The following is a 27,645-nucleotide window of genomic DNA, read 5'->3' on the forward strand; positions in this document are numbered from 1 at the left end:
GCTGTGCCGACGACGGCCGCAGGCCACGGCGGCGACAAGGCTTTCCATCCCTACATTTGAATCTCTACGTGTCACTTGACTTCATTTAGGGCTCTATCATCTCATTCGAACCCGATCAAGCTTGTCGGATGGTGTCAAGCCGCTGCAGCGCTCGCTGGACTCGGACGTCAGCCTCGGCCTTGACCTCGTCGATCTCGGTGGTGAGTGCGGCCGACTTGGCTTTTGCATCGTCGAGGGCCCTCAAGAGGCGGGTGATCTGCCGAGCCTGCGAGGCAGAAACAACCTTGACCATCTCATGTGTGTGCCGCTCGAGCACCAGCTCCATTCGGCTCTCGACGTACATCCGCATGTAACGGATAATCTCCTCTTCAGACGACTCGCCATCGTCACTTGAGTCGCCGGCAAACGGATCCGAGACGGTGACAAGGCCTTGCAGCTTGTCAATGCCGCGGCGAATGCTCTTCAGAGCGGCATCACGCTCCGAAGCCAGCTTGATTAGCTTCTCGTTGGCCTCGCGGGCACGGGCATGCGCCGCCGCCACCTTGTCGCGCGAGATGTTGCCCGAGAGAACCGAGGCGTTTGCCAACCGCCGCTCCTCCAGCAGCTGCGCCTCCTTGGCAGCAATGCTCCCCGGCAGTACGTCTTCGATGATCTCAAACGCACTATCGATGCGCTCCATGTACCGTTCCGCCCGCGAAAGTACCGTCTCGTCCATCATGCTCTGCGTCGCGGTCGCGTTGAGGTGCGACTGAGAGAACGACGCCTGCAGCAGAATGTGCGAGGTGTGCGCTCGGTCAACAGCCTCATCGAGCGTCGACCGCACACCCACCAACGCAGTCTCCAGCTCCGACCGAGACGCCTCGGCAGCATCCGCTTCAGCGCGGACCTGCACAAGCTCGGCCTCAAGATCAGCATACTGTTCGTCCGCCCGGACAATCGAGCCTTCCAGCTCGCGCAACGCGGCGCGCATGGCCACAACCTCTGGTCCGAGCTCGGCGTCGGCGTCGGCGTCAAGCGCAGTGAGGGCCTCGATGTCACGCTTCAAAACGTTCAGGTGCGCCACATTTGCCTCGCGCCCGGCCGCAAGCGACGCTTGGTCAGTGGCAATTGCTGACACCCGCGAGCTGTGCACACGGAGCACTCCGTTGAGGTGCTCGGCAATGAGGCGCACCGTCCGTGTGGTCGCCGTTGACGCTTCAGACGCATCGTCCGACATCGCTGCAGACGCCGCAGCCGCCGCTTCTTCCGCCGCCGCCACTCGCTGGTCGGCAAGTGCCGCCGCTGCCTTGAGGTTCTCGATCAGCACCTCGGCCTCGTGCTTCTCGGCACGCAGAGCGCGCGCCGCCGATTCGCTCGCCTCCATGCGCGCGCTTGCATCTGACAACTGACTCCGCAAGTGTGCATTGTGACTCAGCAGCGTGTGCTTGAGCTCCAACAGACCATCAAGCTCGTCGCGAACACGCGCCATGTCGTCGACATACGACGAGACGCGCGACGCGTAGACCGTGGACATGGACGTGGCGTCGCCGGCAGCTCTAAGGGACTCGCTCATGTCCCGCTCCTTGACCTCGGCCTCGAGCACCACAAGCTCCGAGCGCAGCACCTCTAACGCAGCTCGGAGTTCAGCCTCGCGGGCCTCAGCAACCACGTCTGCTGTGTTCTTGGCGGCAAGCTTTGACGCCAGCTGAGCGTTAGCAGCCTGAGCCTTCTCCAGCTCGGCCGCAAGTCGGATCTCATCGCGCAAAGTCTCGGCGACGGCGGAGACCAGAAGACTTGCCTCGCTCGTCGTTGACTCTATCGCCGACGTGTCTAGCGACGACATAGCCGACGCAAACGACTCGTCGCTCGAACGCGAGACAACAACCACCGAGCCCTGAGCTTCGTGGTCACGCTCAAGCTCTAGCACACGCGCCAGCAAGCTAGCCCGCGACGCAACAAGCTCCTCAGACAGCGACTTGGCGTTTCCTACATCGTGGAGGTAGTCGGAGAGTGAGCGCAGCTGCTCGGCACGCATCGCCGCCGTCGTTTCGGAAACCGTTGCACGCTCTAGCGCGGCCGCCACTTGGCTGCTCAGAGCGTTGTTCGCGGTCTCAGCAGCATCAGCACGCTCGATTGCGCGCTCACACTCTGCCTCCAACGCTGCAATCTCGGCCCGAGCCTCTGCCAGCCGGGTTCGGAGCGTGGCGGTGGTCAAAGCGTCGTCTGACTTGACAGCCACAAGCGCCTCAGACGAGGCAAGCAACTGTTCAAGCTGGGCGCGAGCCTGGCCGTGACGGGCCTTGTACGAGGCTGCCTCGGTGTTTGCACGCTCAACCTCGGCCTCGACCTCTGCGATGCGCATGTCGGCGTCGGCCCGCTCGCGGTCCATGCGCTCAACAAGTGATGCAACCTGCTGCTTGAGTGCCTCGACGGTCACTAGGTAGTCGTGGACAGCGTCAGCGCGAGCCTGGGAGTCGGTGATGGCTGACGATGACGAAGCAGCCACAGCCGCCTGCAACTCGGCGTTCTGTCGAGTAAGAGCATCAATTGACGCGGTCAGGGCTGCAAGCTCGACAGGCGACTCGGCTTCCTCGCCCTCCTGAATCCGCGTGATGGCGGCGTCAAGAACCTCCGAGAGCTCCGTGGCATGCCGCTCGGCCTCGGCAATAATCGACTCACCGGTAGTCCCGTCGGAAATTGTCGATACGTTGTGTGACGACGCACCGCTCACGTCCAGCGGTGGCGTACCCGCCTCGGGCTGCGACATGATCTCCATGGCCTCGATTTCAACTGCAACACGGCCCAACTCTGCCTGGGCTCTGTTCTCAGCAAGCACTGCTGCTAACTCGACCCCCTTGGCATCGGCCTCAGCCCGTGCCGCTTCCAGAGCAGCGGTCTTGTCGGTGAGCTTCGCCTCCATCGCGGCCAGACGCAACTTGGCTCCGCTTATCTGAGCAGGGACATTCGCCAGCTCGGCTTCCTTAGCTTCAACCTCGGCCTGCGCCGCCTTCAGGGCAATTGCCTTGCTGGCAAGCTCCGTCTCCATCTCGGCCAGACGAACAGAAAGACTAGCGATGTCTCCATCCCTCTCCTTGCGGTGACCAGACGATACAAAGCTCACAAGGTCCTTGGCCGCGGCAGCCGCAATTGAAACCTGTGTCAGCCTGCAACCCAGCACCGCCACTCGGTCGCGCTTGAGAGCGCTCGCATGCGCTGCAAGTTCGGCAATTCGAGTCTCTTTCGCGACTGCCTTGCGGCGTGCAAACACCACGTCGTCGGCAAGCACGTCGGCTTGCTCGTTGAGGTCGCGGACCTCGGCCTCGAGCTCCACAATCCGGGTCTCCATTTCCGACCGCTCCATTGACGCCAAGAGCGCATGAGTGCTGTCTTCGCTTGATGGCGATGATGGCGCTGCCGACGCAAACCGAACTTGCTTCGGAGAGCTTTGCCTGACCAACATGGCCTCAGCTGCTTCTGCTCGCTGCCGCTCGGCATCAAGCAGAGTCTGCATCTCCACCATCGCCTCGGCCTCGCTTTCGCGCACTGCTGCAAGTTCGGCCTCCAGGGTCGCCACTTGGTCTTTGGAGGCCGCAAGCTCTTCCAGCTTGACACCAGCCACATCAATCTCCGACATCAGCTGCTTGACCTGCGAAGCCAAATCGGCCTCGCGAGTGGCGTGCGCTTCGCGCGTGCCAACAAGGTCGTCAGCAAGAACATCCGCCTGCGCGTTGACCTCTGCCACTTGCGCTTCAAGCGCAGCAGACCGCTTCCGCTCAGCATCGAGAGCAACCTGTAGAGTCGCAATACGGCTGTCGACAGAGGGTTCGTCCGGAGAAAGCTCCAGAGCTGCAGGTGCGACACGTGCAGTACCGCGCTCTTCGCGTAGCTCGCCAATTTCAACCTCCAGCTCCTCCACCTTGAGTGCCGCAGCCGCAGCCCGGTCCCGCTCGGCCTCCAGCTCCGACATAAGCTCGCTGACGTGCATATCGTTCGCCGCAGCAGCCCTTGCTCCCGCTAGCTCCGCCTTGAGCGCAGCAACCTCGGCCGACGATGCCCGCAACACGTTCTCGCGCAACTGCTGCTCGACATCATCGAATGCCGTCGTCATTTCCAGTGCCTCGCCGCGAGCCTGCACCACGCCGTCCTGTGCACGGGCCAGTGCAGCAGTCGCAGTTTCCAGCTCCGCCTCGAGCTCCACCACACGATCACCGCCACCCTCTTCCTTGACGACATGCTCAACTTGAACTGCCACCTCCACAGCGGCAGACTTGACAACAGCCACGGCATCGCGCGCTACTGTCAACTCGTCGGCCAGGACGTCTGTCTGAGCATCGAGGCTGATGATTTCGGTCTCGAGCTCCTCGATCTTGGTGGCAGCAGCAGCATACCGCTCCCGCTCGGCCTCCAGCTTGGCCTCGGCTGCAGCTGCGAACGCTGCACGGGTCTGATGCTCACCAGCCAGTTTGGCCTTGAGCTCATCAATCTTGGCAGCCGCAGCAGCTGACCGCTCCCGCTCAGCTTCACCCGCATCTGCAGCCGCATTTGCAGCCACAGCACGCGCCTCACGCTCTTTGACTAGCTCGTCCGTGAGCAAGTCAGCCTGGGCATTCATCTCAGCCACCTCGGCCTCGAGTGCCTCGATCTTTGCTGTAGCAGCCGCAGTCCGAGCCCGTTCGGCCATCACTGCGGCCTCCAGCTCAGCCACCTGCGTGTCGCTCGCCGCGGCCGCCTTGACACTTGCCAACTCGGTCTTGAGTGCAGCGACCTCGGCGGCCGACGCACGAAGCACGTTCTCGCGCAACTGTGTCTCGACATCGTCAAACGCCGTCGTCATCTCCAACGCCTCACCGCGCGCCTGTGCCATGCCGTCCTGTGCGCGACCAAGTGCAGCCACAGCAGTTGCCAGCTCCGCCTCCAGTGCGATCACCCGTGCATTCTCGCCGGCACTGCTGCTCTCATCTGACGACATTGCGGCTGGCGGCGGTGGCGCCGCCTCGGCATCAACCACGACCGGCACTGCTGACGCCTCAGCTGCCTCGCGCGCCGCGACGACCTCGTCCGCGAGCGTGTCGGCTTGGGCGTTGAGCTCGGCCACCTCGCCTTCCAGCTCCTCGATCTTGGCGGTAGCGGCCGTAAGTCGCTCACGCTCAGACTTGAGCGCAGCCTCGAGCACCAGAACCGCCTCGTCCGCATGCTCACACTCGGCAGCCGCGCTGTCCTTGCCGTGCTTCTGAGCATCGACTTCGGTCTCGAGCTTGGCCACCTCGACCACGTGCGCCTCACGCTCCTGCACAAGCACCACATCAGCAACTGCCTCCTCTGCGGCTGCCCTTGCCGCTGCTAAGGCAGCCGCGTGTTTCGCGCTGTAGCAGCTGCAGTCCGAGCCTGTTCGGCCATCACTGCGGCCTCCAGCTCAGCCACCTGCGTGTCGCTCGCCGCGGCCGCCTTGACACTTGCCAGCTCGGTCTTGAGTGCAGCGACCTCGGCGGCCGACGCACGAAGCACGTTCTCGCGCAACTGTGTCTCGACATCGTCAAACGCCGTCGTCATCTCCAACGCCTCACCGCGCGCCTGTGCCATGCCGTCCTGTGCGCGACCAAGTGCAGCCACAGCAGTTGCCAGCTCCGCCTCCAGTGCGATCACCCGTGCATTCTCGCCGGCACTGCTGCTCTCATCTGACAACATTGCGGCTGGCGGCGGTGGCGCCGCCTCGGCATCAACCACGACCGGCGCTGCTGACGCCTCAGCTGCCTCGCGCGCCGCCACGACCTCGTCCGCGAGCGTGTCGGCTTGGGCGTTGAGCTCGGCCACCTCGCCTTCCAGCTCCTCAATTTTGGCAGTGGCGGCTGCAAGTCGTTCACGCTCGGAGTTCAGCGCAGCCTCAAGAGCAACTACTGCCGCATCACTCCGCTTGAGTTCGTCCGCTACATCAGCAACACGCCGTCGTTCCGTGACAATCTCGTTGGCAAGGGCATCCGCTGCAGCGTTTGCCTCGGCAACATCAGCTTCCAGTGCATCGATCTGTGCCTCGGCAACAGCAACACGATCGCGCCACACACCCAGTGCATCGTCCATCTCAGTATTTGTGCCATCCATAACAGCCAGCTGTGCGTTCTCTCGCAGTTGCTGCTCCATGTCGCCAAACGCTGTCGACATCGCCAGAACCATGCCATGAGCCTCACCCACTCCACCCTTGGCCCGCAAAAGTGCTGCAGTAGCAACCGTCAGCTCAGCCTCGAGATCGACAACGCGCGTCTCAAGAGCCGCAACGTGATCACTCTCACTACTATGGTGTGCGGCATGCCCCCGTGCAGCCACAAGCTGGTCCGCAAGCGAGTCGGCCTGCGCGTTAAGCTCGGCCATCTCGGCTTCCAGCTTCTCCACCTTTTCCATCGCAGCAGCGTTTCGCTCACGCTCGCCAGCAAGTGCAGTCTCCAGCGTAGCCACAGCAGAAACACGATGTCCACCTCTGGTAGAACGCTCCCTATCATCACCAGGCGCATCGCTCAGCTGCTGCTCCCGGTCGCCAAATGTCCTCGACATCTCAATAATCTCGGCCCGAGCCACAGCCACATCGCCATGTGCTCGCGCCAGCGCACTCTTGCTCATCTCAAGCCGGGTCTCGAGCTCCTGTACCCGCTGCGCAAGACGCGCAGCCTGATCAGCTGCGCCGGTGGCCCGCATATGCTCTGCGTCCGCCCGCGCTCGCTCAACCTCAGCAAGCTCCTGCTCAGTCTGAAGTACTGCCTGCAGTGCGGTTTCCACCTGCCGCTCACTCTCAAGCACATCGTCAGACAGTGCCGCTGTCAGGCTAGGCACGCTGGCTTCGAGCTCTGCGCGCGACATTCGAGTCGCCACAAGCTCCTCCACAATAGCATCCATCTTGATATTCAGAGAAGCCAGCTCTGCTTCGAGTGCGTCGGCCCTCGACTCGGCAACGGCGCGCAGCTCACGCTCACGCCGCAGCGCATGGTCCTCGTCACCATTGTCCAGAACCGCCTCGAACGCGCTCACTGTCGCTTCAGCCGCGACTTGAGCTTCACCGATGGCTCCTACGGCCTTGCGCAGACGTGCTTCTGCAATAGACGCCCGCATGCGCGCTTCGACCTCGCGCGCTTCGGAATCGAAAGCGCGCTTCTCGGCAGTAGCAAGCTTGTCACGCCCTGTAGAAACTTGAACAACCATTGCATCCAGCTCGACATTGGCCTCGTCGATTTCGCCCTCCAGCAGCTCTATCGCCTCAAGCTTGTCTTCGTACAAAGCAAGAGTTCTGTCCAGCTGGTCGCGTGCTTGCGACAATTCTTCCTCGAGCTTCTTCACCTCCCCTGCGGCGACTCTGTCACGACCACTGCGAGCCGGTGTGGCGCACACCGTGGCAGTCATTGACTCATCCCAGAAGTCCGACGCCTCGTCTCCTATTGCCGAAGCAGCCACCCCATCGAGCTCGGCCGTGAGGTTTTCGAGCTCGGCGTGGAGAGCGTCAACCCGGGCGACCGGGTCGGGCATCGCGTCGTCGTCAGTCTCACTCGACAGAGCGCCGGTTCGGCGCCGACCCACCCCTCGACCCACAGAAGCCGACGCAAGCAGCGACTCGGCCAACTGCCGGGCTGCGCGCAACGTCAACACTCGCTCCTTAGCTACGCTCCTCTCCACAAAACAAGGGGCAAGTCCTTCATCCTGACGCGAACCAATGCTATGCTCAAGCAGTTGGGCGCGGAGTGCATCACGCTCGCTCAGTGCCGCCTCCAGCGCCGACCGCAACTCGGTCACCAGCTCCATATCCCGCTGATCTGCCTTTTGTCGGCGTTGCGAATCCTCGTCTGAGGCATTCATCATAGCCTCGGTCGCCTCCGCCAACTCGCGCTCCAGGCGCGACACCTCAGCCTGTGCCGCCGCAAGCTGCCGTTTCATCAGCGCAATCTCCTCTTTGAGCTCGCCGTTGAGGCGGATCATCTTGCGGAGATCTCCCAGTAGCTTGAGCTGCGGGTCGTCCTCATCACCCAACCCAGAATCGGACGTCCGCTCAGCCTCTTCAAGACCGTGCACCAGCCGTGCACGCTCGGCCTCGACATCGCCGAACGCGGTTGCGAGGCGGGAGTCAAGCTCTGCCTCGCGTCGAGCAAGTGCCACCGCCAGCGCCTCCCGCGTCTCTTCAAGCTCCGCCTCCATCGCCGCAAGCTCGCGTCCGGCATCTTCCGACATGTTGAGCAGCTCGCGCGACCGCGCCTCCTCCGCCACAAGGCGCTCCTTGAGCCGAGCAACCTGTGACTTGAGCACCACCGTCGGCACCTGCTCCATCGATGCCTCCTCGTCAGAGACTCCGTCGTCGTCATCGTCGACGGAAACGCCCCGGGCTTGGGCAAACGCCAGCTTTTGCTCCATCGCCGCGGCAGCGACCCGCAGCTCAACATTCTCGGACGTAACCTCGTCCAGTCGCGTGCGCGCTTGAGCCAGCTCGTCGCGGGTAGCTTTCAACGTCTCGCCTAGCAACGACAAAGCCTGATCCTCAGCAGGGGCCTCTTTCTCGGCCAAACTCAGGAGCGATGCTTCAAGCTTTGCCACCCGCTTGGTCGCGCCTGCCTCACGCTGCTCAGCACGTACTGCGTTAGTCTCTGCTCCGCTCGTGCGCTCCCTCAATGCCGCCACTTCCTGTGCCAGCTCGTTGCGCTCGTGCTCAATCGCCGCCAGCCGCTCTACAGTCTCGGCGTGGCGTTCCTGCCAGGCCCGCGCCTCGGCCTTGGCCGACGCAGCTTCAACCTGAGCCAGGGATGCGCTCTCGTCGCCACCACTGCCGCTGCCAGCTGTCCGAGACGCTGCAACCTGGGCCTGCACCTGGGCTGCCATGAGTGCCTGTCGTACTTCGATCAGCTCCTCCCTCAGAGCAGACATGCCATCTGCATTCGGGCGCTGCGCCAACCGGACCTGCTCACGAGCGTGTGCGGCCTCGTTCTCGGCCACCTGCGCACGGGCCAACGCTTCTGCGGCGGCAGCCGAGCTTGCTTCGGCACGCTCGTGTGCCGCCGCCGCAAGCTCCTTGAACTCGGCGGCGCGGGTTTCGGCCAGCTCCTTCGCTGCCGCAAGCCGCGACGCCTCGATTTGTGCCGCAGCTAGCTGCTGCTGGAGTGCACGCGACCTTGCGCTGGCTTCGCGCTCCAGTTCGTGCAGCTCGTTTTCCTGGTCCGTAATGATGTTGCGCATCGAGGCGACCCAGGCCTCTATCTCGCGCTTGGACGTCGTCTCGGCGGCATGGTCGTTCATGAGTGCAGTCAGCGCCGCGCGAGCCGCCTGGAGCCCATTCTGAGTCCGTGCCACCACGGACGAGTTCTGCGACTGCAGTGCCATCGATTGTGACATCAGCGACTCGTTTGTGTCACGAAGCGAGGTCAGCTCCGCTGATGCCACCTCCAGCTGGGCCCGCAAGCCCTGAAGCTCGACCTCGGCGCTCCGAACTCGCTCGTTGAGCTCATTCTCGCGTTCAACCAGCATCTGTGATGCCTCGTCAAGCTCAAGCTCCTTCTCCTGCACCACCTGGCTCATCGAATCCAGTTCGACCTCGAGCGACGTGACTGTTGCCACCAGCTCGGCGTTGTGGCTCCTGAGCTGTTCGCTCTCGTCAATCAGCTCCTGCATCATAGCTGCAGATGCCTGCTTGGCACGCCGGCTCTCGTCATCGAGCGTAGTGTTCGCCGCCTGGACTGCAGCCAGGCGCTCCTCAAGCTCGGAGGCCCGCAGCTGTGCCTCAACAGCAACAGCGTTATTGTCCACAGCATGGTCGCGGTTCGCAGTGCCAGTCTGTGCCAGCGCAAGCGCCTCCTCCAGAACCTCGTTCTGCGCCTCCAACTCAGACACTCGGTTTCGCAAGTAGTCCATGTCCTCTTGAAGAGTCTCGGTCATGGACATGAAGGCCTGATGAGACGACGACACGCTGCCACCATTGTCACCCAGCCTTGTCTCGCGCTCGTCGTCGACCATAACCGCCTGCATCTGCGCCTGCAGCTGCGCCACATGGTGCTGCGAAATCTCCAGCGCAGCTCGCTCAGTAGCCAACTGCTCCAGCAAGACCGCCTTGGGCGCGTTGGCGTCGGCAACCGTATCATCGCCGAACAGCGAGTCGAGGGTCGGCGCCTCAAACGAGTTCTCGGCCTCCACAAACGCCACCGTTGACCGCTCAGCCCGGATGGGTGTGAGTGTCGTGGCATACAACCCAGGCGTGCCGCCGCCGCCCACAAGCAGCAGACGTTGAAGGTCCTTGTTGCGCGCCGCGAGCTGGCCTTGTCGGCTCGTCGACTCGGAGAGCGCGGCCTGCAGGTTAGCAACCTGGCCTGCAAGGTCCGTCCGCTGGTCGCGGCTCATGTGGAGCGCAGACTCAAACTTGGACACATCGTCGTCAGCTTCATCGCCGAGAAGGTCACCACCAAGCCGCTGATCATCGCCAAGCCTAGTCCGCAACGGCAATGCCGCCAGGCTGGCTACCTGTTCTTCCAGCGTACCCACATCCTTGCGCAGTGCCTCGGCACGAACGGTTAGTGCCTCGTTCTGCGACTGCAAAGCGGCACGATCGACGCGGGCGTCGGCGAGATCCTCCTCCGCTGCCGTCAACTCCTGTGCGGCCTGCTCACGGTATGTCACTGCTTCGCGCAAGAACGCATTTGCCAGGTCCCACGCCTCGGACAGTCTGCTGAGGTACGTCCGGAGAGTGGACGCGCTCACAGCCTTGCCCAGAGCGTCAGAAAGGCGAGCATTTGTCTCCTCGAGTGCCTGGGCGTGTTGCGTCAAATCCTCTTGCGCCCGCGCAAGCTTGGCATTCTCGACTGTAAGCGCCCTATTGTATGCAGACTCACGCATAAGGTCTGCCCGCAAATCCGAGTTGCTCTCCAGCACATGCAACACCGCCGCATCCTCTTTGGGGCCGCTGTGCTTGCGCCCACTACGCTCCGGTGCAGTATCCGCAAGCACCATCGCCGGCCGCGGTTCGAGCTCCACAGCAGAACGCTGCGCAACACTCTGAAGGTGACCAACGAGCTCAAGCAGAGCACCATTGTCGGTCTCGGTCCGCGCCAGCACCCGCTGTAGCGCATCGATCTCCCGCACAAGGGCAGCCGCACGCTCAGTGCCGCCACTTTCGCCGTCGGACGCGGGGGCGGTAGACGACTCAACGTTCTTGTCGGTGCTGTCCAAGTAATCAGGCGTCGGCGCCACGTCCTCTCCGTCCACAACAGACGTCGAAAGCACAGCAGTAGCGGTCTCGGACTGCGGCGCCACGTCCTCTCCGTCCAAAACAGACGTCGAAAGCACAGCAGTAGCGGTCTCGGACTGCGGCGCCACGTCCTCTCCGTCCAAAACAGACGTCGAAAGCACAGCAGTAGCGGTCTCGGACTGCGGCGCCACGTCTTCTCCGTCCACAACAGACGTCGAAAGCACAGCAGTAGCGGTCTCGGACTGCGGCGCCACGTCCTCTCCGTCCAAAACAGACGCCGAAAGCACAGCAGTAGCGGTCTCGGACTGCGGCGCCACGTCCTCTCCGTCCAAAACAGACGTCGAAAGCACAGCAGTAGCGGTCTCGGACTGCGGCGCCACGTCCTCTCCGTCCAAAACAGACGTCGAAAGCACAGCAGTAGCGGTCTCGGACTGCGGCGCCACGTCTTCTCCGTCCAAAACAGACGTCGAAAGCACAGCAGACGCGGTCTCGGACTGCGGCGCCACGTCCTCTCCGTCCACAACAGACGTCGAAAGCACAGCAGGAGCGGTCTCGGTCTCCTTCGCCTCCACAGCAGCCGCCATTGCGACGGCCTTCAGCTTGCGCCGCGCGCGCATCTCGCGCTGTAGGCGCTCCTTCAAGTCGGCAAGACTTGTGACAAGGCTTTGGTTCAGTGCCAAAAGAGCGTCGTTGTCAGCTGCAGACTCGCGCAGAGCCTCTTCGAGCTCGGCCGACAGCGCTTGCACCGCCTGTGGCTCCTTCGCGCCCGCTTTTTCCAAGACTGGTAGAGGGTTGACCGCCTCCATCTCGGCCACCCGATAAAGCAGTTCCTCGCGCCCGACAGTGGCAGTCATCTTCGCGCTTTCCAGCTCGGCCTTGAGCGACGCCTCGCGCAGCTGCAACTGCTCAAGTGCCTTTTCCAACGCTGCGTTCCGCTCAAGCAGAACCTCGTTGCTAGCTGCCGAGTCGCGCAAAGCAGTCGCCAGCTCGCCAGCACTTTCAACGCTGGTATGATCAGGAGACGGGGTGGCCAGCTGCGCCTCAAGCTCGCCCTCACGCTCCTGCAATCGGCTCACCAAGTCGAGCAACTCGATGTTCTTCTCATGAAGCTCGGTGTTGTCGGCGTAGACCATGTTCAAAGCATTCTTGAGCTCATCGACGGTCTGTGCATCCGTGCCTTGAGAGTGCGACTGCGAACCTGAGGGCAGCTTGCCGCCGCCACGGTCGTCGTCGTCATCACCTTCGGCTGGGGCATCACTCTCAGCGTCAGGGCCGTCTGTACCGTCTTTGCCGTCGCCATGGCCGCTACCTCCAGCTCCGTCACGGTCGTAGTCACGATCCGGGACAGAGTCGGGGTCTACGTCACCCTCGCCAAACACAGTGTGCACTGCGGTAGGCCTCGCTGCAAGATCAAGAACAAGCTGGTGAGCACTCGTGAGCTGCTTGGAATAGCCGTCGATCCGCGACGTTGCAAACGCCAACTCGGCCTTGACTGCGCTGAGCTGCACCGCCCGCTCCTGTTGCGCTGCTGTCAGGGCAGCAACAAGCATCTGCGCATCGTCCAGAGCACGGTGAAGGACACCAACCTCGTGAGTCGAAGCCTGATGCGTGGCCTGGACTGCGGCAATACGTGGCGTTGGCGCAGCGAGATCCATCGCCGCGGCTTGGACCGCAACCCTCGTGTCGACATACCGCTCCAGGCCAACATCGTTGTCGCTGGCATGCCCAGCGTCTTCGAGCGCAAGGTCAACCTGTGCACTCAAGCTTGCAAGCTCACCGCGGATGACGGAAAGCCCAAGGTCGCTCGGTGTGGACCGCGCAGACGACTCGCTCGAATCAGCCACCGATGACACGGCCGACAGTCGAGACGTCGATTGTCGATCCAGGCCCTTCGACTTGTCTCCGGCATGGTAGGCCAGCAGATGGTGCATCACCTCTTGATCTGCCTGTGCAAGCGACAGTGCCCGCCGCAACTGGCGCATTTCGTCCGCCGAGGCGCCACCGTCACCATCGGCACCCACGCTCTCAGCCTGGCTTGCCAGCGTCTTCAGCTGCTCCTGCAACTGCGCAACCATCGCAAGCTGCTGCGCGGCAAACTCGGCAAAGTACTCTTTCTCCACAGCAAGCGCGTTCTCGCTCGCAGTCAGTTGCGCGTTGAGCATTGCATTCTCCTCCTTGACACTATCGACCGCCACGTCCGCCATGTCGCGCGTTGGCGAACTAAGACTCCCAGACGACGACGACGGTGCCAGCGCCGTGGGGCGTGCACTCCCTTCCGCCATGTCAGAGGGGGACACTGTACCACCTGCCCGTCTCGCCTCAGCGAGCTGAGCCGCCAGGGCGTCGCGATCACGCATGAGCGCCGTCCGCTCCGAGAGCAGGGCTGAAACCTCGTCAGCAGACCCAGCACCGGCCGTTGCCAAGTCGCCCGCGGCTGCCTCCTGCTCAGCCTCGAGCTCCGCCACGCGCACCAGCAACATGTTCCGGGCCTTCATCAATTCAGAAACCTTGACACTCGCAACACCGCCAGTCGACGTGTGGTCACCATCGCGCCTCGGGCTCCCTGACGCGGTCAGGTCCGCGAGCGAGACCGTGCCCAGAAAGTCAATCAGCAACCGAACGTTGTCCAGCTCAGCCTGTAGCGGCACAAGCTTGGCCTCGGACGCACGCAGCTCCATATTGTTGCGCGCAAGTCGCGAACGCGCCTCCGACATCCGCAGTCGCTCCTCTGCAAAAGCAACCTCGGATTCCAGCTCGGCTCTCTTGTCACCTGCCTTGACTGGTTCACGCCGCAACCGGTCCATCGTGCGCTGCACCTCATCCACCACAAGTGTCAACTCGGTCGCCGTCGTCTGCAGCGCCACCCGCTGCTGGAGAAGCTCGTTCGTCTCATCGCGCAGTCTCGTCTCGCGCTCCTGGAGTGCGCCCAGCAGCTCTTGTGCCTTGGGCGGAACGACATCGAGTGTCTCCTGCCTTGCATGCTGAGCCTTGAGGAGCTCACGCCGCACCACACCCAGCTCGGCTAGCAGTTGGCGACGAACCTCGCGCATCATCGCAGTCTCTGCCTGGGACGCTGCCAGCTCGCCCTCCAGCTCCTCCACCTGGCCGTCGGCCTGAACCACCTCGCCTTCCATCCGCTGCAGCACCGTCCGGAACCGCTCCACAAGGTCGGCGTCGACGCTACTACCGCCGCTGCCAAGCACAACCTCCATCGACCGCTTGACCGCCTCGACAGACTCGACGCTGTCGTTTGCTCCAGCCGCAGGCATGCTGGCCGCAACGTACACACTCGGATCATCGCGAGGAATTGGAGTCTCGAGCGCCACGTGGGACGCCTTGAGCACCTCTTCCAGCTCCAGCTCGCCGTCCGAAGTCTCAGCGCAGCTCGACTCGAGCGGCTCGCCGCCTCTGACACCAGCACGCCGCAACTTGCGCCGCAGTGACCGGTTGACCTTCTTCAGCTCGCGAACTTTGACTCGCTCCTGTGACAGCGCCTTGGTCAGCGCTGCCAGCTCGTCTTCCATGTCGCGAATGTCCTCTTCGAGCATGTTCTTCCGCGACTGAAGATGCAGCGTCTCGGCCATGTTGCGCGGCTGTCCGGCGACATCAACCTCAACCACCTTGGCCACCGGCGAGCCCAGCTCTTGCGCAAATTTGCGGAACGCAATCATGTCCACCATCTCCTCGTCAGACTCGGACCCGCCCTCAGCACCATACCGGGCAAACGAGGCATCTGCCAGCGAGTACGGTGCAACCAGACCGGCACCCCTGTCGCCACGGCTCCCGCGCTCGACCTCCACCTGTGCCGCAAGCACTTGTGACTCTAGCTCGGACTCGCGCTCAATCGCGGCTCCATACTGCCGCTTGAGCATAGCATATTCGTGCCGAAGTGCATCAAGCTCATCCTGTAGCGCCAGCACTCGATCCTCTAGCCCCGGCTCGTCCGTCCGGTGCTTTCGCCGGTGGTAATGGTGCCTCTCCTTCATCCCCGTGTGCGGGTGTGCAGCACGAAGCATTTGCTGCTCCAGCGGTGAGAGCACCACACCGGCTGCTTCTAGCTTGTCCTCCAGCCCGATTCGAACCGTCTCGAGCAAGCTGTGGGCCTCGGTCTCGGCCTTGCCGTCGACATCAGGCTCGACCGCGGACTCGCCAGTCCCGACGGCCCGACGGCTCCGACGCCGGCGATACTTGTTCCGCTCACCAGCGCCACCAGACGCCGCACTGTCCGGAACGTCTGTGCTGTCTGCGGGTCGACGCTTCCGCCGACGCCGCCGCTGCTGTCTCTGCTGTTGGGGCTCCACGCCGACCACGTCTGCGCTTCCATCGCCAACACTAGTCTCAACGCCGCCGTCATCGTGGCGTGCCCGATGCTGCCGACGCCGCCGAGGATGCTTCTGCCGTTGTGCTGGAGTCGGCGTAAGCTGTGTCCCACCGTTCTTGGCGCCTTCACGAGCGGGTGCAACGTCAAGATCGTCGTCCACTTCGTCGTCCGAGTAATACTCCGAGTAGAAATCGGAATACGGTCCACACTTGTACTCGAAACCCGGTGCGATCTCGGACTCTGCAACAGCTCGACGGGTTTTCTCCGGTGTAGGCTCGCCTACAATCGCCAGGTCGAGCGGCGCCACACTCACGCCGTTGGCCTCCAGCATGTCACGCAGCTTGCTCCACTCACGCATCAGGTGTGCCTTGGACATTGCCAACAGCGCCAGCTCGCCCTGTGCCCGCTCGTTCGCCACCTGTTCCGCAAGCACCTGCTCCTCCAGAAACTCGATCCGCGCGCCGGCCGCCACCCCGTCGAACGAGTCGTCGAGCACAAAGTCGTACGGGGCCAGCGCAAGGTCAGTCCCGCCCAACTCGCGAACATACTCGGCGAGCTCCGCCAAGTGCCGGTCCCGCTGCCTGAGCGCCTGCTCCGCCGCGAGCAGCTGCTCTTGCAGCTTGGTCACCTCGTCCGAAGCCTCGCCCCCAGACGGCCCGTGGCCTGCGCGCAGCTCAGGCCACTCCAACTGGGCCACAAGGTTGTCGACCGAGCTTGGCCGCGACTCGAGCACACGAACCGACCGCTCCGCCCGCTCACGCCGGAGCTTAGCAGCCACGAGCTCCCGTGGCTGGTCACCATCCTCGCTCACATTTGCCACTCCGGCATCTGTCAGGGACCGCCGCAGCTGCTGAACCTCCACCTGCAGCGCCGCAATGAGGTCATCCTTGGTCTCGCCCTCGACAAGCGCCTCCTGCAGTGCACGTGTCAGTGACTCCACTAGCTCCGCATTATCGCTTCCGTCGGCTCGCCGCTGTGCCAGCTCCTTGTCAAGAGCCGCAGCCGCGTTCATGAGCTCGATCTTGTCGCGCGCAAGCTGCACAACCTCGTCATCGCGCTCGTCAAGCTCATCAAGCGTCTTGTCAAGCGACATCTGCAGCAGCGTCTCACGTCCAGACTCGGTCCGCTTCCCGCTTCCAGGTGCCTGGTGCGCAGCACGCTCGCGCCGCGCCTCACTCCGCGCCGCCACAAGAAGCGACGCGTCGGCGCTGGGACGCCCGGCGTCTAGAAGTGCCTTGGAAAGCTCGACCTGGGTTGCAATCAACTGAGAAGCTGTCTCTTCGGCCTCGCCCGTCACAGCCTCGAGCTCATTGCTCATCGCAGCCATGTTGGCTTCGAGTGCCTCGATCTTGGCAGCGCGCTCCTCTGCCAGCGACGTCAACTCACGGTTGAGCCCTTCCACACGCAGCTTCTCCTTGGCCATCCCGTCAAGCTCGGCCTCAAGCTCCTTAAGTGTCTCGGCCAAATCGCTCACCTGTTCCGCAAGCAGCTCGTTGCGCGCTTGCAACTCAAAGGCCTGTACCGCTGGGGATGCGCTGAGCCCATGATGACGAAGCTGTTCACCGCCATCCTCCGCGGTCGGCGCAGTCAGGTCAGCGCCACCGTGAGAGCCGAGAGACGAGCGTGCAAGTGCCACTTGTGAGCGAGCAACCTCGTTCTCGAGCTCGGCGTTCTCGCGCGCAACTTCTTCCAGCTCGCGCTGCAGCCGCTCGACTGAGCTGTGGGCCAACGCCGTCTCGTCTTGAGACTCCTCGAGCGCCGCCTCGAGCTCCATGATCCGCCGCATGTCGGTCGTCCGCGCTGACGTCAGCTCGCGCACCTCGCTCTGCAGGCCGGCGTAAGCCTCGTTGAGGTCATCGAGCTGCTCCGAAAGAATCGTGTTGCGCTCTTCTGTCGACACCAGCTTGGTCAGCGCCGTCGCGCCAGCCGAGTCGCGGGTGCGACTCTCGCGAACAGCAGCCACTCCGCCCAGCTCGGTAATCTGCTCCCGCAGCGCCTGGTTGTCTAGCTGCAGCTGTTCGGCCTCGACCTGATACTTGATGACCTGCGACTCGACATCGCCCTCGACATCCTGAGCCATGCCGTAGTCACGCCGCAACTCATCCACAAGCTGAACTAGTGCCTCCTTGTCTGCAAGGACAGCCTCGACATCGTCTTGAAGGCCCTCGATCTTGGCAAGCAGCGCCGCCTTTTCCGCAGCTTCTGCTGTCAACATCCGCTCGGCATCAAGCGCAGCCTGGTTTGCGCTCTCCAGCTCCGTCTCCAACACACGAATGGTCTGCTGCAGAGCCTCGAGCTCGCTCGACGCGACACTCTCTCCTGATCCACTTGGCCCGTCGTGGCTAGCCCCGGCGACAACGTTGCGCACCTCATCTGCGCTAGCAAGCAGCGAGACCCGCTCCACTGGCCGCATCTCCCGTACAGCTGCAAGCTTGGCCACCACGGCAGCCTTGGACTCGTCGCTAAGCGTCGAGGTCGCAACCTGCATTTCGAGCTCTTGCACCTTGCTGAACAACGCGTTCTCGTCGCGAGCAAGCTCTCGCCACTCGCGGTCCATCTCGCTCAAGCGAACCTTGGTCTCGTTGAGGTCGGCGCCAAGCTGCTCCTTCGAAATGTGCAGCGTGGCATTCGCCGCTGATGCAGCCGCGAGTTCAGTCGCCAGATCTGCGTTGTCTGCTTGCGCTTCCGCCAGCTGCTCCGCCAGCGCCTGCAGCTCTGCCACGAGCGCCATTTTCTCCGGGTCAAATCCTGTCAACGAAGTCGACAGCGAGCTCGAGTCCGGCGTTCCATCCTGCTCAAGCTCGACCAGCCGACGCACTCCAACCGCTTCGCCCGCAACTTCGCGCTCGATCTTTGCCCGCTCCATCGCCACAACCTGCGGCGACGCAAAGCCAGACAAAGAGTTCAGCTCGGCTGAATGCAGCACAAGCTCTTGAACGATGGCGTCCTGCCCCGAGACGACATCGCGCACAGCGTGGCTGGACTCGCGCGATGCAAGTGGGCCGTGTTCAGACCGCAACGCCTTGCCCACCGCAACAGGCAAGCCCACAGCAGGCGCGAGCCCAGGCGTCGTCAGCATCCGCCGCAGCGAGCTGTTTTCCGCGGCAAGTTCTTCCGCTCGCGACGTCGCCGCAAGCTCATCCTGCGCCAGCTCGCGCCAGCGGCGCCTCAACTCACCCAGCTCGCCGCGGGTCGACTCGAGCATTGCATCGGCGGCCTGCCGCTCGGCGCGCAAGCCTTCGTGCTCCTTCACCAGCACCGCGTAGTCCCGCGCCAGCTGTGCGTTGCTCACGACTGCATCGTCCAACTGATCGAGCACCACAGCCAGCCGGGTCTCCAACGCCTCCACAGAGACGCGCGACAAACCGCAACCTCACGGGCCTCTGACCCAGTATCGGTCTTCGGCACATTGCCTCTGTTCTCCAAGCGGGACAAAATCAGGGCCTCACGCTGCGCCCGAGACTGTCCTAGCGCTTGGTCCACATACCGGCGCGAGGCGCTCACATCTCCATTGGGGGCGCTCGCGGCCAAATCTGTCGTGAGAAGCACCTGTTCAAGCTGCATCTCCAGCATGTCACCCCGTGTCCGCTCCTGCAGCACCAGTGCCTGTAGATGCGGCAGTTCATCGATTTCGGTCGGATCCAGCGCTTCACCACGGATTCGTCCACCCGCGACAGAGGGCACGTGGCGCTCGGTCCCAGCCGTCCGCCGGCCCTGACGCACACGTCCGTCCACCAGTGCGTTGTACTCGTTTGTCAACCGCACCAGCTCACGGGCGAGAACTCGCTTCTCCTCGTCGTCGCTACCTGAGCTCGACGAACCCGGTGAGTCCGGCGCTGCACCACCACTCCGCACCTTGCGCACCAAGTTTGCATTCTCGGCCACAGCCTGCTCCAGTGCGCTCCGCAGCTGCGAGACGGTATCCCACGCCGCAGCCTCACCGAGCGAGCCTCCACCATGACGCACAGCATCTGTCAGTGCTTCGTTCTGAACAAGTGCCTGCTGGTGAAGCTGCTCCAAACGCTGCATTCGGGCCGCCATAGCCACAACAACCGTCGGCTCCGGCTCGGCGGCTCCGCCGCTGGCATCTCCGCCGCCACTACCGCGCGAACGCGAAACGTAGTCGACTCCTCCGAGCAGCTCGACCTGCTCATCGACAAGGGCCGCGCGTGCATCCTGCCGCGACACAAGACTTGTGTCTCCCTCGTAGAGGGTACCCGGCTCATGAACCAGTCGTGCCAGCTCGGCCAGATCCACCGAGAGGGTCTCCAGCGCCGGAATGACCGACCGTGCGCGCGGATCGGCACCCGGGGGCAAACTACCTTCCAGCTGTGCGGCAGCCGCGCCAGGCACTGGCGCCACCTCGGCTAGCACCGACTGCAGCGTCGGCACTAGCGCCGCCATGCCCAGCTCGTCCCGCAGAGCGCGCACGTCGTCACGCGTCCGCCGGAGCGCAGCATGCGAGCCCAGCACCCGTGCTTTTTCGTTCTGCAACCGTGCCTGGAAGCTCGCCAGCTCGTTGCCCATCATCGCAACAAGCACCCGGCCAATGAGCTCCAACAGCTGGCTGCCGTGCGCTGGTGACGCGACCAGAGTCGCATGCGGCTCAATGACCACCAGCAACCGCGCCAGCTGTGCCTCCACGTCATCAAGCGTCGCCAGCGAGCTACGCACCCGCTCGCTCACATTCGACAACGACTCAACCTCGGCGCCGAGCGACTCCCGCTCCGCAGCTTCCATACCACGAACGTGCGCCTCCGACAACTGCCGCTGAACTGCAGCGAGCTGGCTCTCGGCCCGTTGCGCCGTCGAGGTATACGCCAGCCGAGTCGACTGAAGCCACTCTTGCACCTGCTCTGCTACCGCGAGAAGCGGCTTGCCGGCATGGAGCTCGTCGTAGAGTTCCGTCGAGACTGGCGCAACCGCATCCAGCTCGCGCATTGCGGACAGCGCCCGAATCTGCTCACCAGAAATCGCTTCCAGCTGCGCTTCCAGCTCAGCCACCGACCGTGCACCCGGCACAGCATCGCCAAGCAGCCGTGCAACCTCGGCCCGCAGCTGCTGCAGCTCCTGGCGCTCAGACTCGCCCAGGACCCGACTCACGAGCCCAGCCACAGACACAGCTCGCTCGTCGCTCATCGACAAATTCGCCGCGTGAGCATCAGCCTCCACCCGGAGCCGGTCCCGGGTCAACATCGCATTTCGGCGAGTCATTTCCAGCAGCTGCTCTTCCACCTCGGCAAGCTCGATCTTGAGCTCATCGACCTGGGCCGCAAGATACGCGTGAGGACCGGCGCGCAACAGATCCGCATGCGCTCGCTCAAGCTCCCGCAGCTTGCGCGCCACGTCGGGTGCTTGCGCTGCCGCCGACACTGTCGGCACCTCCGACGCTGCCAGCAGCTCGGCAGCCGTGCTCGTCTTGACAGCAGCCGGACCCGTCCCACTCAACATCTCGCTGACAGCTTCGCCAGTAGTGCCGTCATGGGACTCGGGATGCAGGACACGTGAAACAGCTGCCCGCAGTCGCGCCGCAAGCTCCTGGTTGTGCATGTCGAGCGAGTCAGCATCGGCCAGCAGAGTGTTGAGCACCCCGCGGAGCTGAGCACTCAGACGCATTTCCTCCTCAAGCGCATTGGCCAGGGCCTCGGACTGCTGGTGCGCAAGGAGCACGTCCGTCCGCAGGTGCTCCACTTCGGCCAAGAGTTCCTGAGGAATCATCGACTTGGGGTCCTTTTCTGACGTGGCCACCGAAGACGCTGTCGCCTTGCGCTCCGCCACCATCCGCGCTTTGGCCTCCCGCCGCTTCTCCACCTGAAGCCGCTGGTGCTCCTGCAACAACCGAGCACCCTCGCCGCCAAGCGACACATTCTGCTGCACCAGCGCCCTAGTCGACGCCGACAGCGCTGCCATCTCTTCGCCAGCCTCAAGAAGTGCCTTCTTCAAGCCCAGAATCTGCTCCGACGACGCCGCCGCTTCGGCATCCATCGCCTGAACAAGGCTCTGAGCCGCCTCCAAATCAGCCTCGAGAGCACCCATGGATTCAGCCATGGTCTCCTTGGCTTCACGCGCTTCCGCCGCTTCAATCTGCGCCTCACCCAGCGCAGCCTCGGCCTCGGCAAGATCCATCTCGGCCTGAGTCAGCTGGTCCTCCAGGAACCGACGCAGCGCGTCGTCCATCGGCCCTGCTGTCTTCCGCTGGTGTTGCACCCGCTCCACGGACACGTACGTCACCGCCGCGTCCGCCGGATGCGCCACGTTCCCTACAGCCACAGCTCGACCAAACTCATCCACCATGGGCACGTTCGCCTCCGCACGCGACGCCAGCGACCGCTCGGTCACCCTGCTCGCGAGCTGCGGCTCAGGACCCGCCCTCACCCCGGCAGACTGCGCTACAGCTGGCATGCTTGCTTCACCCGACAGCGCACGATCGACCTGAACAGGAACGTTAAGTGCAGCCTCCATCTCGGCCTCCCGCGCCTGGACAGCTGTAAGCCGTGACCGGTACGAGACCAGCCGCGTCTCCAGCTCGGCGTTCTCGGCCGCAAGCAGCCGCTCACGAGCCATCACTGCCTCCAGCTCAATCTCCAGTGACGCCACCGCGGCTGACGATGGTGCCGCAGACGTCACTGGCGCCGGCGAGCCCGGCGATCCCACCGAAAACACAGAGTGCGACCGCGAGTCGCCAGACACGTTAGAATGAGGGTCCGAAGAGAGCTCCCGCCGCGCGGGGCTGCCCGCCGTATTCACCTTGCTCTCCTCGTCAGTACTTGCCAGAGCCAGCGCAGCCTCAGCGGCTGCCAGCTGCTCCTCGAGACCGACCACCTTGAGCTTCAAGTTGGCCATCTCGGTGACTTGCGCCGTCGCTTCGTCCTTGCGCTCGGCCTCCGACGCCATAACATCGTTAAGGACTGCAAGCAGGTGCACGTTCTCGGCTTCAAGCTCGGTAATCGCAGTCGCCATCCGCTTTGCATCCTCCGCCAGGAACTCCACCTCAGCCTTACTCTCGTTGAGCTCGGTCGAGCCGTCACGAAGCTCCGTCAGCTCGGCCTGCGCCGTGCTCAGCGCACGATTCAAGTCCAGGACCTTATCTTTGAGTACCGCAACCTCGGCAGTGGCATCCGCGCATCGCGCCCGTGCCTCGGTTGCACGCTCCTGCTCGGCAGCGAGCGCTTCGGCCATGCCAGCCAGCTCGGCTTCCAGCGTAGTGTTCGTCGCCTGCAGCGTCGCCGCCCGCGACGCAGACGCCATCAGCTGGCCCATGCCATCAAGCTGCCCGCGGAGCTCGTCAATTTCCAGTTCGAGCTCAGACTCGCGCGCGTTGGCCTCGCCGAGTGCAGCCTCCATCTTAGTAGCCTTGCGCGACAGCGCCGCCGCGTTCTCAGCCCGCGCCTTTAGCGCCGCGCGGAGCTCTGAGTTGTGCCGCCGCACCGCGTCCAGCGCAGCAGCCGCGGCCACGCGCTCCTCGCGCTCGCGGGCCGCCGCGTGCTCGTCGGCAGCACTCTCACTGGCCCGCTCCTCGCGGTGGCTCTCACCTGGCGTCCGCGACTCACGCTCCAGCGAGTCGGCCACGACCTGCAGCTGAGCACGAACCGGCGACGACGCGTCGAGATCAGGAGACCGCAGCAAGAACTGTGTCACAGACGAAAGAATCGCTGCCCGCTCGTCAAGCGCACGCTTCTGCGCCGCCAAATCCGCGTGCCGTCCTCCCACCTGCGACGTGAGCACCACGTTGGTCTCCCGCAGCAGCGTCGACGCATGCTCCAAATCCTGCTCCGCATCCACAAGCTGCTGTTCCAGCAGAGCTCGCTGGCTCTCGAGGTTCGTAATTCGCGACTTCAGCTCGCGCACACCCTTCTCGTCAGATGTGCCAAACGCCGCAAGCTGCGCATGCAGCCCTTCCAGAGTCGTTGCAAACCGCGCCCGGTCTGACGAGAGCTCGGAAATGTGACGCTCGAGTGACGACTTTTCGCTCGCCAGTTGGGCCGAGCGCGCCTCAAGCGAGAGCGCATACTGCTCCACAGCCGCAAGGTGGTCCGACACCTCCTTCACAGCAGCTGCGTACTCGGGAATGAGCGAGGTTACATTCGTCGACGAGAGAATGGAGCGCGCTCGCTCGAGCGACGTGCCGCCCTCTCCGTCGCGCGCGAGTCCAACCACCCGCGCCGTCCCCGTGGGCGCTCCGCTAGCCTCGGCTGCCGCCCGCGACTGCCGGCCGTCACCACCGTCGCCGACCTGTGCCGGCGACGCCAGAGGCGGCGCAGCCACCAGCAGGTTGTACTGCGCAAAGACCTGGTCGAGCTCAGACTCGACACCACGCAACTCGCTGGCATCCTTCTGGATCGTCGACTTGAGTCGCTCCCGCTCGCGGGAAACGTCCGCGAGCTGCGCCTGCAGCAACGCCTCGTCGGCCTTGTCGGCCTCAGACACCGAGCCATTGAGCCGGTAGTGCGCCAGGCGCGCCTCCAGCTCTGCCCTGTCGGTTGAAGTAGAAACCAGTCGTGCGTTGAGATCATGCAGTCGCGAGTAAATGGCGTACTTTGGTCCTGCAGCTGCCGGATCCGCGCTTTGAGGTGCTCTGTCTCTGAGCTGCCAGTCAAGCCACTCCCGCTCGAGCTACTGCTGCCACGGTTGCGGTCACCCGGCATGGGCAGTGGCTCGCCGAGAAGGCCCAGAATAGCGTCCAGCGCAGACCGGACCTTGCCGGTACCGCCGTCCAACCGCTGCGAGGCCTCGGCAAACGCAGCCAGAGCGGCCGACAGTGCCTGGTGATCAGCCTCGGTCTGCCGCTTGGACCGCCGCAGCTCACCGAGCCGCTCACGCACGCTGCGCAGCTGCTCGGCAGCCTGCTCACGCTCGGCAGCCAGGCTTGCGTGCTGCGCGGCGAGCGACGCCCGCTTGCGGGCCGGCGTCGACGCCTGCGGCATGAGCGCAACGTTGACCTGCGAAGTCTGCGAGGTCAACTTGTCCAGCCGCGCCGCGAGCTTGGCCTCAGACGCGGCGAGGCTCTCAAACTCGCGCGAGACCTGCGCCGTCGAGTCGGCCAGCACGTCCAGCAGGAGCAGCGACGAGTTGAGCTTTTCCTGGTGCATGTTGGCGTGTGTCGTCCCGGCCTCACTCCACCACGACCGCACCTGCAGTGGAAGGTACCCGTCGCGTGGGAGCCGTGCACGCGACGCCACCATGCTAACTAGCGGTGCCAGCAACTTGCTCGTACGCACCCGCAGTTCGGGCGCAAGGCACCCGCCAGACTCGGCCTCCAACAGGCCTGAAATCGCCTCCACAAGGCTTGCCACAGCTGCAGCATCCTCGACATCGGCCCGGAGTGCTGCCTTGTCCAGCCGCCCCAAGTCGAGCGTCAGCCCCACAGCAGCCTCCTCGGCAGAGTCGAGTGCAGCCTGGAGCTTGAATGCTGCAAGCAGCGTTGCGCCTGCGCGTGGGTCCGACGCGGGCAGCAGCGGCGACGAGCTCACCACCGACGATAGGCCGTCCAGGACCTTGATGGTCGCACCGTGCTTGGCAGCCAGGCCATTCCGAAGCGAGGTCAGCCGCGCGAGCGCCGCCAGCGTCGCCGACGATGGCTGCGCGAGTTCGCTGCTAACGAAAGCCTCAGCCTGGTCCAGAACCTGGCTCAGTGCCTTTGTGTTGTCACGTCGCGACCGCAGCGTCGCAACATCTTCGTTCTCGCTGGACGCTCCCAGCGAAACAGCCTCGGCCACCAGTCCATGCATGCCGCGGAGGTAGTCGGCAAGCGTTTGGTGCTGCGAGCCAAGCTCCATAAAGTGCGGATGCCGCGCCCGCGCATGCTCAGCCGCGGACTCGTTGAGCTCGGCAAGCCGCTCTTGAAGCTTGACAATGCAGGCGTAGACAACGCCGTCGTCAACCGCGTCAATCGGCGGCAGCGGCTGCGACTTTTCGATGGCCGAGAGGAGGAGTCGCGGCTCCCACGCACGGGCAATGTTCTCACCGGGCCGTCCGCCGAGCGGCGTCGCACCGAGCATGGAAACTCGTGACGCCCGTGCCTCCAGCTTGGAGATCGGCGTCGCAGGCACAGGCCCACTGCCTTCGCTGCTCGACGCCGCAGGCGAACGAGCCGCGCGGTGCGAGCTGTCCAGCAGCTGAGTTTCCAGCTGGGCCTCGCGCGCGCGCGACGCCGCAAGCTGCGCCGCCAGCGCTTGAACACGCTCTTCAAGCGCCGCCATCCGGTTGCGGGACGCGGCCAGCCGCGCGGCATCACGAGTGTTGGACTCGCCGCCTACGCTCGGGCTGGCTGGCGCGGCAGCCTCCTGCCGAGCCGCCGCATACTTGCTCCGCAGCTCGTTGTGCTGGCTCTTCAGTCGGATGAGGTCCGACCGGAGCCGCTCGACTTCCTCACTCGAGCTGGCAGCAGAGGCTGACTGCGCCCGCACCGCTGACACTGCAGCCTTTTCGGTCGCAACCTCGCGCTCCAGCTCGGCAATGCGAGACTGCAACGCTGAGTTGGTCTCCTGCAGCGCCGAGAGCACCGCCTCGACTTCGGCAAGCGGCGTGTGCTCCGTGACTCGGAACTCGGCCAGCCGCGCGAGGTGCGACGCATTGAGCAGCTTGCGGTTGAGAGCTTGGATCTCGGCCCCCGATGCGCTCCGCGCTGACCGCAGCGCCCGGACTCGGGCCCGCTCCTCTGCCAGAGCGTCACGAAGAGCTGCAACCTCATCGGTGAGCTTGGCACGCGCCTCGCGATGCGCTTCGAGCTTGGCCACCAGCGTTTCGCGGCCCGACTCGGCAAGGTGTGACTCGAGATGAGCCCGCGCCTCGTCGCGCTGCTGCTGAGCAGTCACCAACTGGGCAGTCACGTCATCGAGATACGCCTGATACCGCTTGGCGTCGCGCTTGGCCGCCCGTGCAAGCTTGGCATTCTCTTTGGCCAGCTCGTCGCGCTCCTTCGACAGCTTGCGCAGCAGCGCGTTGAGGCGCTCGCTCTCCGACGAGCTCGACTGGTCACGTCCGCGGCCACGCCCGCGCCCGCGCCCCCGACCCGAGCCGGTGCGCGGCTTACCGCGCCCAAGCACGGCTTCGTCGCGTTCTTTGCGTGCGCTGGCAAGCTGCGCTTGCAGCAGCGCGACCTGGTCTTTGAGCTCGTTCGATTCGGTGTGAACCGTGAGAATGTGCTCGTGCGAAGCCTCCTTCTCCTCCAGCTTTTGCTTCAGCAGCTCGATCGATGCATATAACGTCCGCTCCTTCCGTTGGTGCTTGCGAATGACAGCCGCGTCGTCGGCGTGGCGGCCCTCGGCCTCACGCAGTCGCTGTATCCGCTCGCGGAGCCGGCCGACCGTCAACTGGCTCTCCTCGAGTCTCCCAGCAAACTCGGCGCGGGCTGCGTCCTTGGCAGCGGCCATGGTTTCGCTTACCTCGCGGAGAACGAGCGCCGCAAGTGCGTCGAGGTCCCTGGCACCGCTTGCACGTGCCGCCTGCGTAGCTGCCGCCGCGCTCGCCGACGCTGCCGCCACTTTTTCACGCGCCGCCGTCACCGCTGCCCGAGCCCGGGCATTCTCAGCCTTGAGCCGCTCCATAGCGGCGTTGGCAGAGTCCTCCTCCTGTCTCAACTGCGTATGGTTCGCCCGGAGCTCAGCCTGCGCCTGCGCCAGCGCATGCTCCAGACGCTCCACCTCGTTCCCGCGCACGCCTTCGCCGGACTCATCCTGGACCGTTCCAAGCTCCGACGCGAGGGCCCGCTCAAAGTCGTCATGCTGAATCTTGCGCTCCAGCCCAGTATAGATGGGCGACCTTGCCGGCCGCTTGCTACTCACCCTTCTACCTGTCGGTGTTCTCTGTACCGCCCTGTCTCGTGACTTTGTCCCTGTCGGTCGACGTGTCCGCGACGGCGTCCCGGACATGGTCAAGCGCGAGAAAGAGAGCGATGGTCCCAGTTTTGGCGGCAACGGCCGCGCCAAAAACACGACTGCCCTCCCCTCCCCCCCCCCCCCCGCCCCTCTTGAACTCAAAGCCAAACGAGGTTTGGACGTGACTCGCCCCCGCCAGTCGCCGTACAACAGCCACCACACTTCACACAAGCTCTCCACAAAAGCTACCCTCACCTACCCGCGCCCGACTCGAACCGACGATGCGGTCGGCTGGTGTGGTGGTGGTTGACCTTACCGACGCTGCATTCTTG

At 64.1% G+C, this 27,645-nt stretch overlaps 1 protein-coding gene across 1 annotated transcript; it reads right to left on the bottom strand.

Annotated features, from left to right (window-relative positions):
- Window positions 1–63: 63 nt before the first annotated feature.
- On the bottom strand, window positions 64–27,367 carry AMSG_00155 (uncharacterized protein; the record flags this gene model as incomplete). Its single annotated transcript, XM_013907562.1, has 5 exons — window positions 64–5,296; window positions 5,380–18,840; window positions 18,870–23,965; window positions 24,034–27,288; window positions 27,343–27,367. 5 exons carry the CDS (start codon window positions 27,365–27,367, stop codon window positions 116–118), a joined length of 27,018 nt encoding a protein of 9,005 aa, XP_013763016.1. The 3' UTR covers window positions 64–115.
- Window positions 27,368–27,645: the final 278 nt, after the last annotated feature.

This window comes from Thecamonas trahens, assembly GCF_000142905.1.
Source record: "Thecamonas trahens ATCC 50062 unplaced genomic scaffold supercont1.1, whole genome shotgun sequence".
NCBI classification, from domain to species: domain Eukaryota; order Apusomonadida; family Apusomonadidae; genus Thecamonas; species Thecamonas trahens.